Consider the following 15,559-nt stretch of genomic DNA (forward strand, 5'->3'; position numbering starts at 1 on the left):
AGGCTGTGAGTCGTAACGACCCTGCAGCACCGCCCCGATGATTACATCAGAAGCCGCGAGTCCGTGGCACTGGCTCCGACTACTTGGGAGGCGCCAGAAAACACCTTGCTGCGCAGAAAGCTGACGCCAATCTAATGCCCAGCCTTCTCAGCAGCAGTGTAGCAAAGCAAGTTGGGAAGGTCGGAGCAAAGGTCTCCATGGGAATAGTCCCTGGAACGAGTCTGCGTGACTGCGATACCTTAGTGGTCCTCTCCCCTCTCAAGGAAGAGCTGACGAGGGAATGGCAGTGCTGGCCCGGAGACGCTTCCAGTTGCTCTCGTATTCAGGGAACAACCTTTGTTGGGCCTTTGTCATGTCTATGAGCACCCGCAGGCAGGGAGAGAGCCAAAAAGAACAGCAGACTTTTGAGTTGGAAAACGACAGAGAGAAGAGAGGGCCACTTGGCACTGCGTTCGTGACTGACTGCGCATTTCCACTTTTCGCCAGGTTCCCCAGGCACCGGACGAAGGATACGTACCGCTCAGTCCGTCTCCGACCTGCTCGAAACGGTCGTTTTGATTGGCCCTCGTCCACCGTTCCACCATCCCTCTTCTTGACCCCCCCGGTGCCCCGTCTCCGTCCTGACGGCCGTGCAACTCACCATCTCACCCAGGGACCATTGGAATCAACTGGTTCTTGTTGCTATCGGTCGGATTCATTGCCTTGTCGCGCGCCTCTTGCGCCCCTTCCAACCCTTGGGAGGTCCTGCTGCTAGTTTGTTCCAGTGGCTGGGTCGTTCCCAGCTCGACTAAAATTAGTGGTCCAGCATCCCCCAAGGTGGCCGTCGTCGTCCCCTTCCGACCGTCTTGAGTCTTCCTCACCACCCCAACCTGGAAACCCCCCGTGCCCCCGTGCCACCCCCCGGCAAGAAACAGCAGCGCATCCCCCCCCAAATCCTCAGACGGGCACCTTGTTTCGGCTGGGCTCTCGCCTCTTTTTCCAAGCGGGAGGCGTCTCATCACCTGAACCTGAACTTAACCACCTCATCAGCCCGCCTACACCCTCCAAGGCTCCAACCACCTTTTCTCCTCTTTCCCAACCACACTTCACACACTCTACAACCATCAATCAACAAACCGCGACCGATTGCCATTTGCATCCTCCAACAAACCCGGAACCTCGTTCAACTCAATCCTCAATCTCGCTTTCCCGAAGCAAGACTTTTATCCATCAGCTGCAGCTTCGAGCTCCGCCGGCAAACCCCAACTTCACCCTCCTCACATCTCCGTCACCACAGCGACAATGCCCGAAGACGCCCCCTACGACCCGTACATCCCCAGCGGCCAGGCTGCCAACACGGCCGGCACGCAACAGCAAGGAGGAGCTGGCGGCAATGCGAGAACCCAGGCCTTGCAAGCTGTAAGTTGCGCTGCTTTTTTCTTGATGTTTCCATCGCGAGGTGGTTCTTTTTCGTTGGTTCGACCTTTTGCCCCGGATTGCCCGACGCCAGATGACGACGACCGACCGAGCTACCCGCCCGACCTAAGCTGTCGCCAACTACGCCTGATTGGGGCATCGCATCAATTCTTCAGCTCGTCGGCCGCATATCGACGACAAGCGATATCGTACGCCGTTGAGCGGGAGATAAACAGTCGTCATACCTGACAACGTCGATCGCGTCGGTGATGGTTGTCAGAATGCCCACCGTGTCCCCTAGCCAACGCAATCGATAACAGCAATCTGGAAATCCCCAGCGAATTGACCACGATGCAACTTGACGAGCCTCTGCGGCCGCACAGTATCTGAACACTAGGAACCACAATCGCTTTCCGATTTTTCATTGTTCGTCGCTGGCGTTGCAATCAGGGGCAAATCTGTTTCGCTTATTGCGTACTCGGAACCGTATCATCAGAGTCATGTGCTAATGATCTATTTATAGCAAATCGACGACACCGTCGGCGTGATGCGCGAGAACATCAACAAGGTCTCCCAAAGAGGCGAGCGTTTGGATGCTCTGCAAGATAAGACCGACAACCTGGCTGTGTCAGCTCAGGGCTTCCGTCGGGGCGCCAACCGCGTCCGCAAGCAGATGTGGTGGAAGGACGTCAAGATGCGCATGTGCTTGATTGCCGGCATCATCATCCTCATTCTCATCATTGTCATTCCAGCCGGTATGTCTCCCATTTTTCTCGAGCGCTTTTCCTTTGGATCGCGGCGTCTGTCTCTGTTCTGTGGCTCTAATCATTGTCAATGTTGTAGTCGTCGCAACGCGCTAACGTAACCCCCTCAGTTGTTGCTACTCGCAAGTAACATATACCACACTTTTTGCATTACACTAGCCCCTTGGGCTCATGGTTCGCCCTCATGATATGGAAATGAATTGTCAGATATCTCGCAGGCTTCGAGCAACCGTGGGAGACGAGGGGATGAGGCGGCACACAGAGCCAACCTCTATGGGTTAATGACTTGGGAAGCGCGGAGGTTGTTCGAAACGGACTCCGATCTACTTCAACGGTCTGCATGCAAAGGCCTGCTCTGGCCGGCTCCGGGATTCGCTCCGAGGAAGCTAACCAGTCGCAACGGCCCGGCTGCGGATCAACCGCATGTATGTATGAGGGATGGCAGGCGTTTGCGTAATTTGAATTCTCACTGGCCCTGGTTTTGATATCCAGTCTGGTCGCTTGTTGTATATGAATGAAGTGACGAGTCTTTTTTTCCACAGCAACTCTGCGAGATCTCTTTGATAACGGTGTCCGAACTTTCCGTGAACATTTTGACTGTGAATACAATGTTCTGGTTCATTATTGGTGCCTGCTGGATGATCCGTTTTCCTGCATCTCATTACGTGCTGATCGAAGGAAATCGAGATATCGAACCATGCCGATCAAAACTTGCTCAATGTGACGATGTTATCGGAATCAAGCTTCCAGGGCCCAGTGAATGGAACCATGAGGGATTCTGAAACTGCCAGTCTCGGTAGACGAGCCCCCTCTAGAAGAGTCTACCACGTATACTATCGGAGCCACGATCTCAAGCGGTGTGCGTACAAGTGTGTGTGTGGATGAATGAGAGCAGGTAAACGAGGACCAGCCAGGCAGTCAGTCTTGCATACTGCCGTGGGCCATCCTAAATAAAGTAGCAGTAGCCCACGGTTGGTATCCGTATTATTAGCCAAGGTAAGGTAAGGCAGCATGGCAGGTCCAGGTCCTGAATGGTTCATCTCAAGCTCGGCGATCTCTGCGCCGGTCCCCGGGATTGCGTCGGAATTTGGGCCAGCGGTGGTACGGATCCGAGAAGGCGTTTAGAGTTGACATTCGATGTCCACTCTTTTTTTCTGTCGTTTCCACATGGTTCAGGGACGACTAGAGTATAGAGGGAGGGAGGGCACGGAGAGAGACGAAGCTGGCCAATGCATTTTGGGATTCTTGTTGGGAGGATGGACGGTTTACTTTAGATGCGTGTTGGTTGGTTGCCAGTATGTTGTTTTCTTCATGTGTGGTCTAGACATTTGCCGGGCTACATATGCACGGTCACGATGTTAAAAAAGCAGCAGTCAGTCAAGAAGCAACGTCCGGAACATCTTCAACGATTGAGATGAGATGGGATGTCTGGCCTGCCTCGGCTCGTGTCAGGCGCTCTCGCTCTTCCCCCATTACTCCACCTAGCCGAGAAGAAGAATTGAAATTTTCAAGTAACATTTTCTAGGTTACGGAAATGCCTCTTTTAGCTTGTTGTGCAGTGCAGTGCAGCGAAGAGAGAAAAAAAAAAAGTGCATGGCTGCTGCAGATCCCGGTGGCCCAGCACACGCATTTGGTGATCTGTACGTACCGGGGTGATTCCTTATCAGATCCGACCAATAACCGGGGTGTCCACTCGTGATGGGGCGCTTTTTCCCGTTTTGAGGTTCGACGGGTGGATGAGGGTGGTGGTGACGGGTGGTGCAGCGGGAGTGGTTCTTGGTTGGGATTTGACTTGCTCGAGGTTTCCGCGACACTGGGAAGAAGGAGACATTCTAGTAGAATGGTATTTGGAAAGGCGGAAGCACGAAAGAGAAGAGTGTAGCATCGAGAAAGAAGAGAGAATTGTTTGAACGGCACATACCTAAGGTACCTAGCTCTTCCCAAATCGCCGCGATCGCATGTCACCGATGAGCTGCCAGCTGTCAGATGGCGCCCCAGATGCGGATGCGAAGTGTGGGCGGCCGGCGGCGAGCCAATGCAGACTGCCAATGGCAGCGGAGAGCGGTACCGGTCGATTTTTTCCCTTGGCTGAGGTGGAAGGTGCCTGCCAATTGCTTCCCGCTCAGGTTCCTGCCTGCGGCCCTGCACAGTTGCTGGGTGCTCGGTGCCCCTGCCCCTCCTCCACACCTCCACTGCATCATACCGGCTCTGTTGCCCACGCACCGCACCACCGCCCACCACACCACCAAAAACGTCCAGTCACAGTCTCGCAGGCCTCAAAAAGTAAAAAGCCTCGTCTCTCCGATTCCTCAACACCTACGCTCTCCCTTCTCTCCCTCTTTCTTCCTTTACTCTCTTGCTCTCTCCTACCTTCTTCCGTTCCCCCGTCAATCACCCCTTATACCCTCCCGGGCTGTTCAATTGAACTGGAATTGGACACTCTTCCCGGCAGCTAGAAGAGTCAGAGAGAGAGTCAGTCAGTCAGACCGAGTTCGAAGCTAATCTGCCTGGGTCTGTTGTGTGAGGTGTTTGTGTGTGTGTGAGTCTTCTCTACCCTACCCAGGCCTCCAATGCTCCGTGAGGGAGCTCATGCACCTTGAATTGTACCCAAACGTCTTCCCTTACCCTTCTATACCTCTCGTCGAGTTCATCCACCTCCACATTGCTCTACCGCCGTTCCTCGGGATGCCGACCGCAACGACACCGAGGACGAGGGAATACGATACCGATAGTAGAGAGCACGGGCAGAGAGAGCAGATGACGAGGGCGAAGACCACGCAACACACATCTCTGCTTCTCAATTGCTTTCTTCGTTGACGTCGCAACCTGGCTGACCTGTTTTCCCACCAAAAGTCCAAATAGTCGCGATGCTCTCCGCAACCTCTGCCGTTTTTCGGGCCGGCGCCCGCCGCGCCGTGCCTCGTGTCGCTCGTCGCCAGAACATCGCCGCCACCCGAGTCAACAACTCCTTCCAGCGCCTCAATGCCATCCGCGCTCTCTCTTCCACCAGCTCCCAGTCCGAGCAGGCCAACCGCGACCGTACCCGCGCCATCATCATCCGCACACTGAGTCAGATCGGCAGCCGCCGCGAGGGCCAGCAATACCTCTCATACTTCACTTCCGTCTCGTCCCAGAAGTTTGCCGTCATCAAGGTCGGCGGTGCCATTCTCACCGACTACATTGATGACCTCTGCGAGAACATTGCCTTCCTCTACGAGGTCGGCCTGTACCCCGTCATTGTCCATGGCGCGGGCCCCCAGCTGAACCGTCTCCTCGAGGAGGCTGGTGTCGAGCCCCAGTTCGAGGAGGGTATCCGCGTCACCGACGGCAAGACCTTGACCGTTGCCCGCAAGCTCTTCCTCCAGGAGAACATGAAGCTCGTCGAGAAGCTCGAGAGCCTCGGCGTCCGCACCCGCCCTCTGACCACCGTCCTCACCGCCGACTACCTCGACAAGGAGAAGTGGAACCTCGTCGGCAAGATCAGCAGCGTCGACAAGGCCCCCGTTGAGCTCGCCATCTCCCAGGGCTACGTCCCTATCCTCACCTCCATGGCCGAGACCACCGAGGGTCAGATCCTCAACGTCAACGCCGATGTCGCTGCGGCTGAGCTGGCCCGCGCACTGGAGCCCTTGAAGATTGTCTACCTCTCCGAGAAGGGCGGTCTATTCAACGGCGAGACTGGCGACAAGATCTCCCACATCAACCTCGACGAGGAGTACGACCACCTCATGTCTCAATCCTGGTGCCGCTACGGCACTCGCCTCAAGATCAAGGAGATCAAGGAGCTTCTCGAGACCTTGCCCCGCAGTTCCAGCGTCGCCATCATCCACCCCAGCGACCTGCAGAAGGAGTTGTTCACCGACTCCGGCGCGGGTACCCTGATTCGCCGCGGCGACAAGATCGCCTTTTCCGACAGCATCGAATCGTTCCCCGATCTCGCCAAGCTGAAGCAGACCCTCATTCGCGACCGCGAGGGCATGGACGCTGAGGCCACCGTCGACCGTTACATCGACTTCCTCAAGGGCACCCCCTTCAAGGCCTACTACGACGAGCCCTTGAACTGCCTCGCCATCGTTCTGCCCCCCAATGAGAACCGATCCCACCCGACCCTGGCCACCCTCACCGTCACCAAGGAGGGATGGTTGAGCAATGTCACCGAGAACGTGTTCCACGCCATCAAGAAGGACCACCCCAAGCTCGTCTGGACCGTCAGCGAGGAGGATGAGAACCTCACTTGGTTCTTCGACAAGGCCGACGGAAGCTTCTCCAGCAAGGGCAACCAACTCTTCTGGTACGGCATCGACAACCTCCAGGAGCTCGGCGTCTTGACCGACGAGTTCAACGCCCATGGTAGAGCCATGCTGGGCGACTCCAACCTTGAGGCCCGCCTCCGTCGCGCCGCCCAGACTTCGAGCCGCAACCTCAACCAGTCTTCCACCCCCGCTCAGGCCCGTGGCTTCTCAACGATGGCTCGCCGCCCGACATGGGCTCCGGCTGCCGCTGCTCTCTCGGGCAAGCGCACCTTCGCCACCTACACCACCACCAACCCCAACCCCCCTCTGGGCAAGAAGAACGCCTCCAACGACGTCCCCTCCCGCGTCGCCCTCATCGGTGCCCGTGGTTACACCGGCCAGGCTCTTATTGAGATGCTCAACGCGCACCCCAACATGGACCTCAGACACGTCTCGTCCCGTGAGCTCGCCGGCCAGAAGCTTGAGGGCTACACCAAGCGCGAGATCACCTACGAGAACCTGAGCCCCGACCAGGTCACCGAGCTCGAGAAGAAGGGCGCCATCGACTGCTGGGTCATGGCTCTCCCCAACGGTGTCTGCAAGCCTTACATTGAGGCCATCGCTGATGCCCGCAAGAGCGGTGCCGACCACCGCAGTGTCATTGTCGACCTATCCGCTGACTACCGCTTCGACAACACCTGGACCTACGGTCTGCCCGAGCTGACCGGCCGCTCCGAGATCTACAAGGCTGACAAGATCTCCAACCCCGGTTGCTATGCCACCGCTGCGCAGCTTGGTATTGCGCCCCTCGTCGAGCACCTCGGCGGCTCCCCCTCCGTCTTCGGCATCTCTGGCTACTCAGGCGCCGGCACCAAGCCCTCCCCCAAGAACGACGTCAACCTGCTCAAGGACAACCTCATGCCCTACAGCTTGACTGACCACATCCACGAGCGCGAGATCAGCGCCAAGCTCGGCACCGACGTCGCCTTCTCCCCGCACGTCGCCTCCTGGTTCCGTGGTATCCAGGCCACCATCCACATCCCTCTCAACAAGACCATCACCTCGCGTGACATCCGCCAGATCTACCAGGACCGCTACGCCGGCGAGAAGCTCGTCAAGGTCATTGGCGACTCACCGCAGGTCAAGAACATTATGAACAAGCACGGTGTTGAGATTGGTGGTTTCGCTGTCCACAGCAGCGGCAAGCGCGTCGTCGTTTGCGCTACCATTGACAACCTGCTCAAGGGCGCGGCAACTCAATGTCTTCGTAAGTCAACCCCACCTCTATCTAGGCCCCTCGAAAGAAGCAAGTATATTAACACTCTGCCACAGAGAACATGAACCTCGCCCTCGGCTACGCCGAGTACGAGGGTATTCCCACCATGTAAGGGGCTCAGGCGTCCAATGATCAAGGAGCGGATTAGATTCACAAAGGCTCGGCGCGGACACTCAAACTTATCTGGAGTCATAACCGGTTCAAAAAGCATCTTCCAATTTTTTTCTTCTCTTTTTCAAATCCTGTTTCCCTCTGGTTTTTCAACTGCGTGGTCTGCTTTTCCCTCTCTACCTACAAGCCCCTTTTTGGATACCTCACAATCAGGGGCACTCTGACTCTTTTCTTTTTTATCATCCTGCTTCAGGGGACTCTGGGGTGCGGGGCAATCGTTCCGTTGGGGACCGTCTTTCATGACGTGAGTTGTTGTATGCATGTATATACCGGGTTACGAGTTAAGAAAGAGGTAATTATACAGATTTAAAGCATTGCTTGAAGATATATCGTGACGTCGATGCGCTGAGGTTTGTCAAGGCTTGCCAGGCAAGCGTAGCTATTCTTGTCACGGTTCAAGCTGTACTACAATGAACTCATTGTATACGACAAACCTCTGTATGAGCCCTTTGAGCCGCAATCTTGTGATGTAGAAACAAGATTGGCTATGAAGAGAAGATCGAACGTGCTTCCCGTCAGACTTGTAGCAATAACAGCCGCCGTGCCTCGTAGATGTCGATGGGGTGCATAAGTGGCGCCTCGGGCTCCCTCTCATCGAGGTACTCGAGCGCCAGAGTGAGTATTGATGAAGTCTCCGTCGCGCTCGTCTCGTCTTTGAAGATGACGATGGAGGGGCTGAATGGAGTATATCTAGGACGAGGGGCGAAGGGGGGGGGGGGGGGTGGTATCTTGATATAAAGCCTGCCTGTTGTGAGGTTGGTAGGATCTATGAGGCAACGCACAGCCTGCCCTTGTACAGTGCGTTTCTGGTGTGCAAGGGACCTCTGCTCCGAGCGAGTTGAGGTGCCGCTGCTGCTTTGCGTCCATGTCGAAGACGAGCTTATCCAGCATTGGTGGTAATTTACGAGGTATGGCATATCATCGCTGTTCTATAGGTGTTCTCTACTCATCCCCGGTGTATCCAGTTATGAATATTTGGGTTCTATTACCAGAAGAAGATGAAAAGGCGTAGCTCTCTGGGCCACCCCCGGCAAATACTTATCAACATCCGTTTTGTACCGGCTTTGCCGGCAGACTGGCGGACTCTCTGGAGACGAGGCCAAGAATTTCTTGAGCCTTTCAGACGGACCTACCGAGGGGGACGAAAGTATAGATCGCGTGCTCTATGCGCATGTTAACCATTGGGAACTCATGAGCACCCAATCCGCTTCGGAAGAGGATGGCGAGGGGTAGGTATTGGTGAGATAACTGCCAACTGGTGATACCGCAACGGCCAAAGACAAAACCGGCAACAGAACAGCCTTCTTCTTCTCCTCAAACAAGATCGCGAAGGACAATGTACCTGATACAACACAAAACCACATTGCATCTTGTAGAACACCAGAAGGGTACACATTCGATATCACTATTTAAATACTCGTAGCTCGGGCGCCGTCATTATCTGAGCCTGTGATATCTAGATTTTCACCATGAAGGTAGAGGCTAGAAGCTCGTAGAAGTACTATTCAGTGCACTTAACTTAGCCTCTCTACCGAGAATAGACCTGTCCATGGGCAGACATCCCTTGACCTCAGAGAATTTCCCGTCTCCTACCGTGATGCTTGAGCCCTGTATTGTGTTACACGGCACCCTAGGAAGTTGGTTTCAATATCGAAACTCGCCATAAGAGCCGTGGAGTCCTAAGGTGTCCCACAGTATCGTTCGGAGGATTGGGTTTTCAATTTGATCAACTGCCTACGGAAATCGAAACCCAATATATCTCCCTTCAGGAACCTCCTTGGATAGCGGGATATGAAGATGGTAACTGATAATGCGGTACCATGCAGAGATTCAAGCATCTGTTCAGGTATATCCTGATGAGCATGATTATGCAACGCCGATACTGTACCAGACCTCTTCTATGTCTTGAGTATCTATCAGTATTATTGAGCTCGAATTTTCAGCCTCCCATTAGACATCAATAATCGGCTTGCCACTTCTTGTGCTTTACTGATCCGCTGAATCTTTTAGTCTCGTTCATCTCGAACGTGATTTCCCAGGCTGGGGAGGTCGAGCCTATCACGGGAACTGTAAGCTTCTTCGAGGTGAATGACAGTACAGCAGACCGCTTTGACGTTCCCAAGTCGAATGCAACCTTACTGGACGTGGGTAAGCCAATTTGCGTGAGAAGGTCATTAAAGCCCAAATTATCAGGCTCCTCGGAATTCAGAAAAGAGTGAACATGGTCCACTTTTGCCTGAAATTCACCGTATCTCTCAAGGAGGGTTCCCTTCACTTCCTGGATGTCACTGTGAATCTCGTGCGGGTTGAAAATGAAGACAATATCTGTCCTGCAGTCTCCGCGGGGGATCGCCTCGTGGTTTGTAGAGGGGACTGCGTGGTAAACGTGAAAGAGGATAGACCCGCAAAGACGCGTCGGGTACGCCACGAATTCCAGTTCCTCATCGTGCCACTTCGACCATGGCCAGGCCTCTGCGACCTTCATATTTTTGGGGCAACGGAATTTCATTTTGACCAGGTCCCATCCGCCGTGGCTGAGTAGGCGAATTGGATAGCTCGAGGTATTGACGAGCAGGCTGAACTCTCGTCGGCGCTGGGCGTCTATGTGGAAAATGCAAGTTGAGGCGCATTGATCCAGAGCCTCTCGTATAAAGGAGCCGCCTACGACTTTAACGAGGCGGATAGCAACGTGTTTCTCGCCACGAGAGCCACAGTGTATGTAATAACGGCGTCCGCTGACTTCGGGCGCTTCTTCCCAGACGAGCTCGGTGTAAATTTTGATGCAATTCTTCGTCAACTCAAGCGTCGGTCGCCTGATAGGCGGCGGATAGATCTTTCTTTGATGGCGGTGAACGGCAAAGTCGTCTGCGGATTCGGCGAGCACGCCGCCGAAATTCCGGCCGTTGTCAAAGAAGCACTGATCTGGCGGCGGTCTATGTCGGGCTCTCTCCCATGCAAAGATCGTCACATCGTCGCTCTCGCGCAGAATCTCATTCTGGAGTCTTTGAAATGCCTTCTCTTCTTCACCGTAAAAGAGAGGCATATTGATACCGAATATGCCCATAAGACAGTACGCGGCGTCCTCGACACGTGTTGTCTCCCGCCCTGCGGCCCAGGACATCTTCTCGGCGACGCAGGTGTGCAACAAAGCGCGATGGCGGTTGCCGAGGACATCTTTGGCGATGGCTGTTATAGCGTGGAGCTGGTCGACAAGACCACTTTTGCAGCCGACGAGGTTCCAGTCTCGGTCGTAGAATTCGACTTCCTTGGGCGCGATGAGTTCTTGGAGGGTCCAGCCCCGCGTGAACCAGCGACATTGACCCAAGTCTCCACTACCGTCGAAGTCGCTGTCAATGTCGGCGGAGGGGTCCAGGTCAGATAACCAGGCATAACAGATGGCTGCTCGCTGATACCACTTGAACATTGAGTTGATGGCCTCCGTCAGCTCAGCACTGCTTGACTTGTCGATGCAACACGTGTCGACCCACGCGTACTGCAGCTCTTGTTGTTGAGCTAGCCCGCAGGCTTTTGCGATCTTGACGAAGCCGGCCTTCCTGATAGTCTGTTCCCGAACTAAGAACCTTGGATCCTTCATATCCTGGAATGTCACTTCATCCTTTCCCCATGTGTGCGAAAGGATTGCGTAGGGTGGTATGTCTCTGCCGATGAACTCCTCAAGGTTGTGGGATGACGTGTTGATGAGCCACATTTGGAGGCTTGCGTGAGGGCAAATGAAAACGATGGGATGATTGAGCGGTCCTTCTGGTTCAGCATGGGACGAGGTTGTGCCAATAAAGAAATCTCCTGCTTATATGCAGTCGGAAGATGTGGTGAAGTTGTAATCACATTACGGGGCATCAATCTGACATAAGTGGAGGTGATGTAAAGTACCTCACTACCAAATGTGCCTTCCATCTCACGCTCACCATTGCAATTGGGCAGTCACATCCAATGCAGGGGAGCAGGAAAGCGCTACCAAGATTCGACCCTCTTTCATGCATGACATCTCACTCAAAGCCACTGGGTGCTCATCAAAGTCGACTGAAACATCGCGGACGGTTAAAGTATCAACCATAGCAGTATACCACTCCAATTAAATGTAATTATGTGAGAAACAAGATGACACTTCTTCTCAAGTATAATGTCTGCTCGCCAGAGCTTCAAAGAATGAGAGTTGTTGTGAGACACTACGTCGCCTCTACTTACAGGTACGCAACAGCCAGAGAGCCCATGAACCCCATCATAGCAAACTTGAGCGAGGCATCAAAACTTCTCGAACTCGCCCCAGCCGGAGTGAAATTCGCAGTCGGCTTGACACCGTCAGTGAAGGGGGCATTGGCAGCTTGAACTGCTCCGGGGAAGGCAGCCGTTGAGGTTCCTGGGCTCAACTTGGGTGATGCTGGGTTGAGGACACTGTTCGCATGTAAGTAACCTGGAAAGCTGTGAGCTGAGAATGGAGCGAGACATGCTTACCTGTCAATGACGTGCATAACACCGTCGCTGGTAATGATATCCTTGATAGTAACCTTGGCAGAGTTGGCAAAGACGGTAGTATCCTCCTTCCGCAGCGAAACCTTCTCGCCCATCAGACTCTTATATCCCATCTTGGTCGCCACTCCTGTGGTGAACCGGACCTGGTTCATGAGAACGTGATACTGTAGAATCCTAGCAAGATCCGCAGGTTCCATCGACGCGACCGTAGCCCCAATAGCCTGGAACGCAGCATTCGTCGGTGCAAAGACAGTCGCGGCCTGCAAAGAGTTGACACCATCGACCAACCCAGCTTTTATCAACGCGCCCGCCATGCTCGTGAGGCCCGTGTTCATAGCCGTGTCGGCGGGGGATCCGGGGAACGTCAAGACGGTATCGATGATGTGAAGTACGCCGTTCTGGAAGGCGACGTCGGCTTTTGTGATGACGCTCATCTGCTTGTAGCCGCTGAATACCCTGCCCTGGTCACCCTTCCTGACAAGCTCGACCTTTTGGTTACCCGTGACGTTGGCGGTGGGCATCTCGAGGAGGGTCTGGGCGAACTTGGGCTGTTCGAAAAACATGGTGGCCGTGGTCTTGCCGCTGACGACGTGGTAGCTTAGGAGATCGGCGAGGAAGGTTGCGTTGGTCGCCTTTTGGGCAAACGTAGGGTCCATCTGCATCATCTTGACGAAGGCATCGTTGGAGGGAGCGAGAATGGTGACGTCCTTGGCTTTAACGAGGGTCTGGTTCAGTGCTGGAACCATCGCCAGAAGTGCTATTTGGTGGTGTTAGTAGTCACGATCTCTTGCCCATACACGGCCTATCCCATGGAAGAACATACAGGTCAGAGTACTCAAGGTATCATTATTGCTCTTGAGTACATCCATAAGAGGTGGAGCCGCTGCCGCTAGTGCAGCAAAGGCGAGCGTGAAGAAGCTCGTCGGCTGCATTGTGCGGGAGCGGGCGAAGCGAAACGGGAAGCCAGCCCGGTGATGTTAAAGAAAAGAAAGGAAAAGTGAAGACTTGGAATTTTAGGTTCAAGCCAGGACGACGATCTACGGGAACAAGCCGACTAGTAATACTTATACTGACAAGTCTCAACCCAACCTTCCGGGTCCGAGAGGCGGGGGAGGCATGTCTTGACACTTTTTTTGCCAAGGTCAGACGGTTTACCACCACATAGGATAGAACCTTCGGCCTGCCATCAACGGATGGAGCATTGCAATACGACGACCAAAATAAGCACCGGAGGTGGGTCTCTTCTGGGCCCGGTTGTGTTTTGTCTCCTGATGCAACTTCATCTTTCTTTCCAGGCCCTCGTAACGACCCGTTATCTGTGAAGGACGCGTGGAGCCTTTTCGACGTGGGAGGACCCGCGGGAAGCAAGCTTGACACTTATGTCCCGGCGCGCGGCCGTCCCGAAGCATGGTGGACCCATCAGCCTTACTACATACCTTTCACGATACCAGGGAAACATGGGAGAGGAGATACACAGAGAGGCTCTTGCGCCGTGAGAGAAGAGAGGGGCCAAAACGTAGTGGGCGAGTCAAAAGACGTCTGAATACATCCTGACCATCCATTTTTTCCCCCTTCTACAGTGCCTGCTGCGTAAAGGTTGACGGGAAGTGGTGGTGGATTCTCTTCTTCTCATTCGTTCTGGGACAGCGGTGCGGCGGTAAGGGAAAGGTGCTGTGCGGGAGATCGACGAGTAGAAGCGGCGGGATGACGGTGAAACATGCCTCAGAGCAACAGGCGGAAACGCATCCATGCGCAGTGGGGGCCCTTTTCTCAGACGGAGGGAAAGTTATTTTCAGGAAGGGCGAGGCGTGCTATCTGTAGAGCCGCATCTTCGAGAAGGCTACCGTCCAGACACAGATGCAGAGAGATTAGGTTGAGCAGCACTGACTTATTAGAGATCCTCATAAAGGTAGTGCCAAGTCAGACCGACGGCGCTGGCAAAGACCACAGGTTCTGTTTATCTGAACTTGGAGAACAGCAACCTCATGATCTAAATCTGTAAGAAGAGAGCCACTTGTGATGGGACGTAGCGGGAGAGACCGGAGCGAGTCGAGGAGCTTGAGGTGCTTGAGACAAGCACTGACAGGTTTCCAAAATGGAAAACGATGCTGGGGGTTGAAGTTATTCGCGGATCGAAGCCCCGGGTGGAGATGGCCGGAGTGGGCCCGGTCGGGCGCTCCCTGGTGCAAAAACACCGTGCTGCCCTTTTGCTTACCTAAAGCGTGGATGACTCAGCTATCTCCTTGGTGCAATTCCCAGAAATTCCCCTGACAGACATGCATCGCACCGCGCCGCACCGCCTGCAACTCTTTTGTCTTAGATTCCACACTGCCGCGGCCTCCCTGCCCGTCGTGCTGTAGCACAATGCACCGCAGCGATCCCATCTATTGCCCGTCGTAGAAGAGGTATGCTGGACTTCGGGTGACCGAGCGCACGGCTATCACGGCAGTGTCGGTAACTCTTTCGAGAAAGCTTAAACACGTTCCGTGGGCCTCAGCAAGGATCGTCCCTTCGCACGCAAGACGCTGGATGTCGCCTTGAGTTGGAGGCTTTTCTTTGGTTTGGGCCTTTTCCTGCGCTGAACGTCGGTCTTCAGCCACGGCCGATGTCGAGACCATGACCGCCACCGCTAAGCAGTCGCTTGATGAATGGCGTGTTCGTACGGAAGGTAATAAGGCACTAACTGACACGGCGAGTTCTCGCCTTGATGAAATGAACTGCTATATTTGGTGTTTACTATACGCGGAAGGCGGACAACGGGACGGAGCCTAGCATTAAGGGCCGCCAGCGTCGTTGACTCCGAACGACATCCAGAGTTGCGAAACCTAGTCGATGATAGGCACGGAGAATATCGGAGGGAAATTACGGGTTTCCTTGGCTATTCAAACATATTGTCTTGGTCTAGCGGTCTATTTACAGACCTTGAAAACCCCACTCCGGGAGGCAAAGGTGGTGTTGCGATACGCGCCGGCCATTCTCAACGTCTCTCTTACAACAATTCTTCTCAACCTTCATGATGAAGCCTCACCATGGTAAATCGCAACTTCCAATGTCTTGAGCGATTGGACTATTTTGCTTATACATGTCGCATCCCCACGGAGTTTCTGGCTTTGCCCGCGTTTCCACCTAGCCCAGCCGTCGTATCGCAACCCACTCGAAACCCACCAAGACCTTGGCTGCTCTCTGGTGAGCAAAGTCGCTATATATACTCATTCTCGACAGAGACGCAG

General features: G+C 54.3%; 4 protein-coding genes across 4 annotated transcripts; 2 read left to right on the plus strand and 2 right to left on the minus strand.

Annotated features, from left to right (window-relative positions):
• Positions 1-1,281: 1,281 nt before the first annotated feature.
• On the plus strand, positions 1,282-2,289 carry CABS01_11906 (synaptobrevin; the record flags this gene model as incomplete). Its single annotated transcript, XM_060545260.1, has 3 exons — positions 1,282-1,398; positions 1,919-2,150; positions 2,270-2,289. 3 exons carry the CDS (start codon positions 1,282-1,284, stop codon positions 2,287-2,289), a joined length of 369 nt encoding a protein of 122 aa, XP_060397125.1.
• A 2,737-nt stretch (positions 2,290-5,026) lies between these two features.
• CABS01_11907 (N-acetyl-gamma-glutamyl-phosphate reductase) lies at positions 5,027-7,779 on the plus strand (the record flags this gene model as incomplete). Its single annotated transcript, XM_060545261.1, has 2 exons — positions 5,027-7,658; positions 7,724-7,779. 2 exons carry the CDS (start codon positions 5,027-5,029, stop codon positions 7,777-7,779), a joined length of 2,688 nt encoding a protein of 895 aa, XP_060397126.1.
• A 574-nt stretch (positions 7,780-8,353) lies between these two features.
• On the minus strand, positions 8,354-8,729 carry CABS01_11908 (uncharacterized protein; the record flags this gene model as incomplete). Its single annotated transcript, XM_060545262.1, has 2 exons — positions 8,354-8,490; positions 8,636-8,729. 2 exons carry the CDS (start codon positions 8,727-8,729, stop codon positions 8,354-8,356), a joined length of 231 nt encoding a protein of 76 aa, XP_060397127.1.
• Positions 8,730-9,795: 1,066 nt separating this feature from the next.
• Positions 9,796-13,261, minus strand: CABS01_11909 (fasciclin domain-containing protein; the record flags this gene model as incomplete). The annotated part of the gene is made up of 4 exons (XM_060545263.1): positions 9,796-11,554; positions 12,045-12,251; positions 12,312-13,086; positions 13,153-13,261. The coding sequence occupies 4 exons, from the start codon at positions 13,259-13,261 to the stop codon at positions 9,796-9,798; spliced, it is 2,850 nt and encodes a 949-aa protein (XP_060397128.1).
• Between the last annotated feature and the right edge of the window lie 2,298 nt (positions 13,262-15,559).

This window comes from Colletotrichum abscissum (genome assembly GCF_030869225.1).
Source record: "Colletotrichum abscissum strain IMI 504890 chromosome Unknown Scaffold_34.1, whole genome shotgun sequence".
In the NCBI taxonomy this organism is placed as follows: Eukaryota; Fungi; Ascomycota; class Sordariomycetes; order Glomerellales; family Glomerellaceae; genus Colletotrichum; species Colletotrichum abscissum.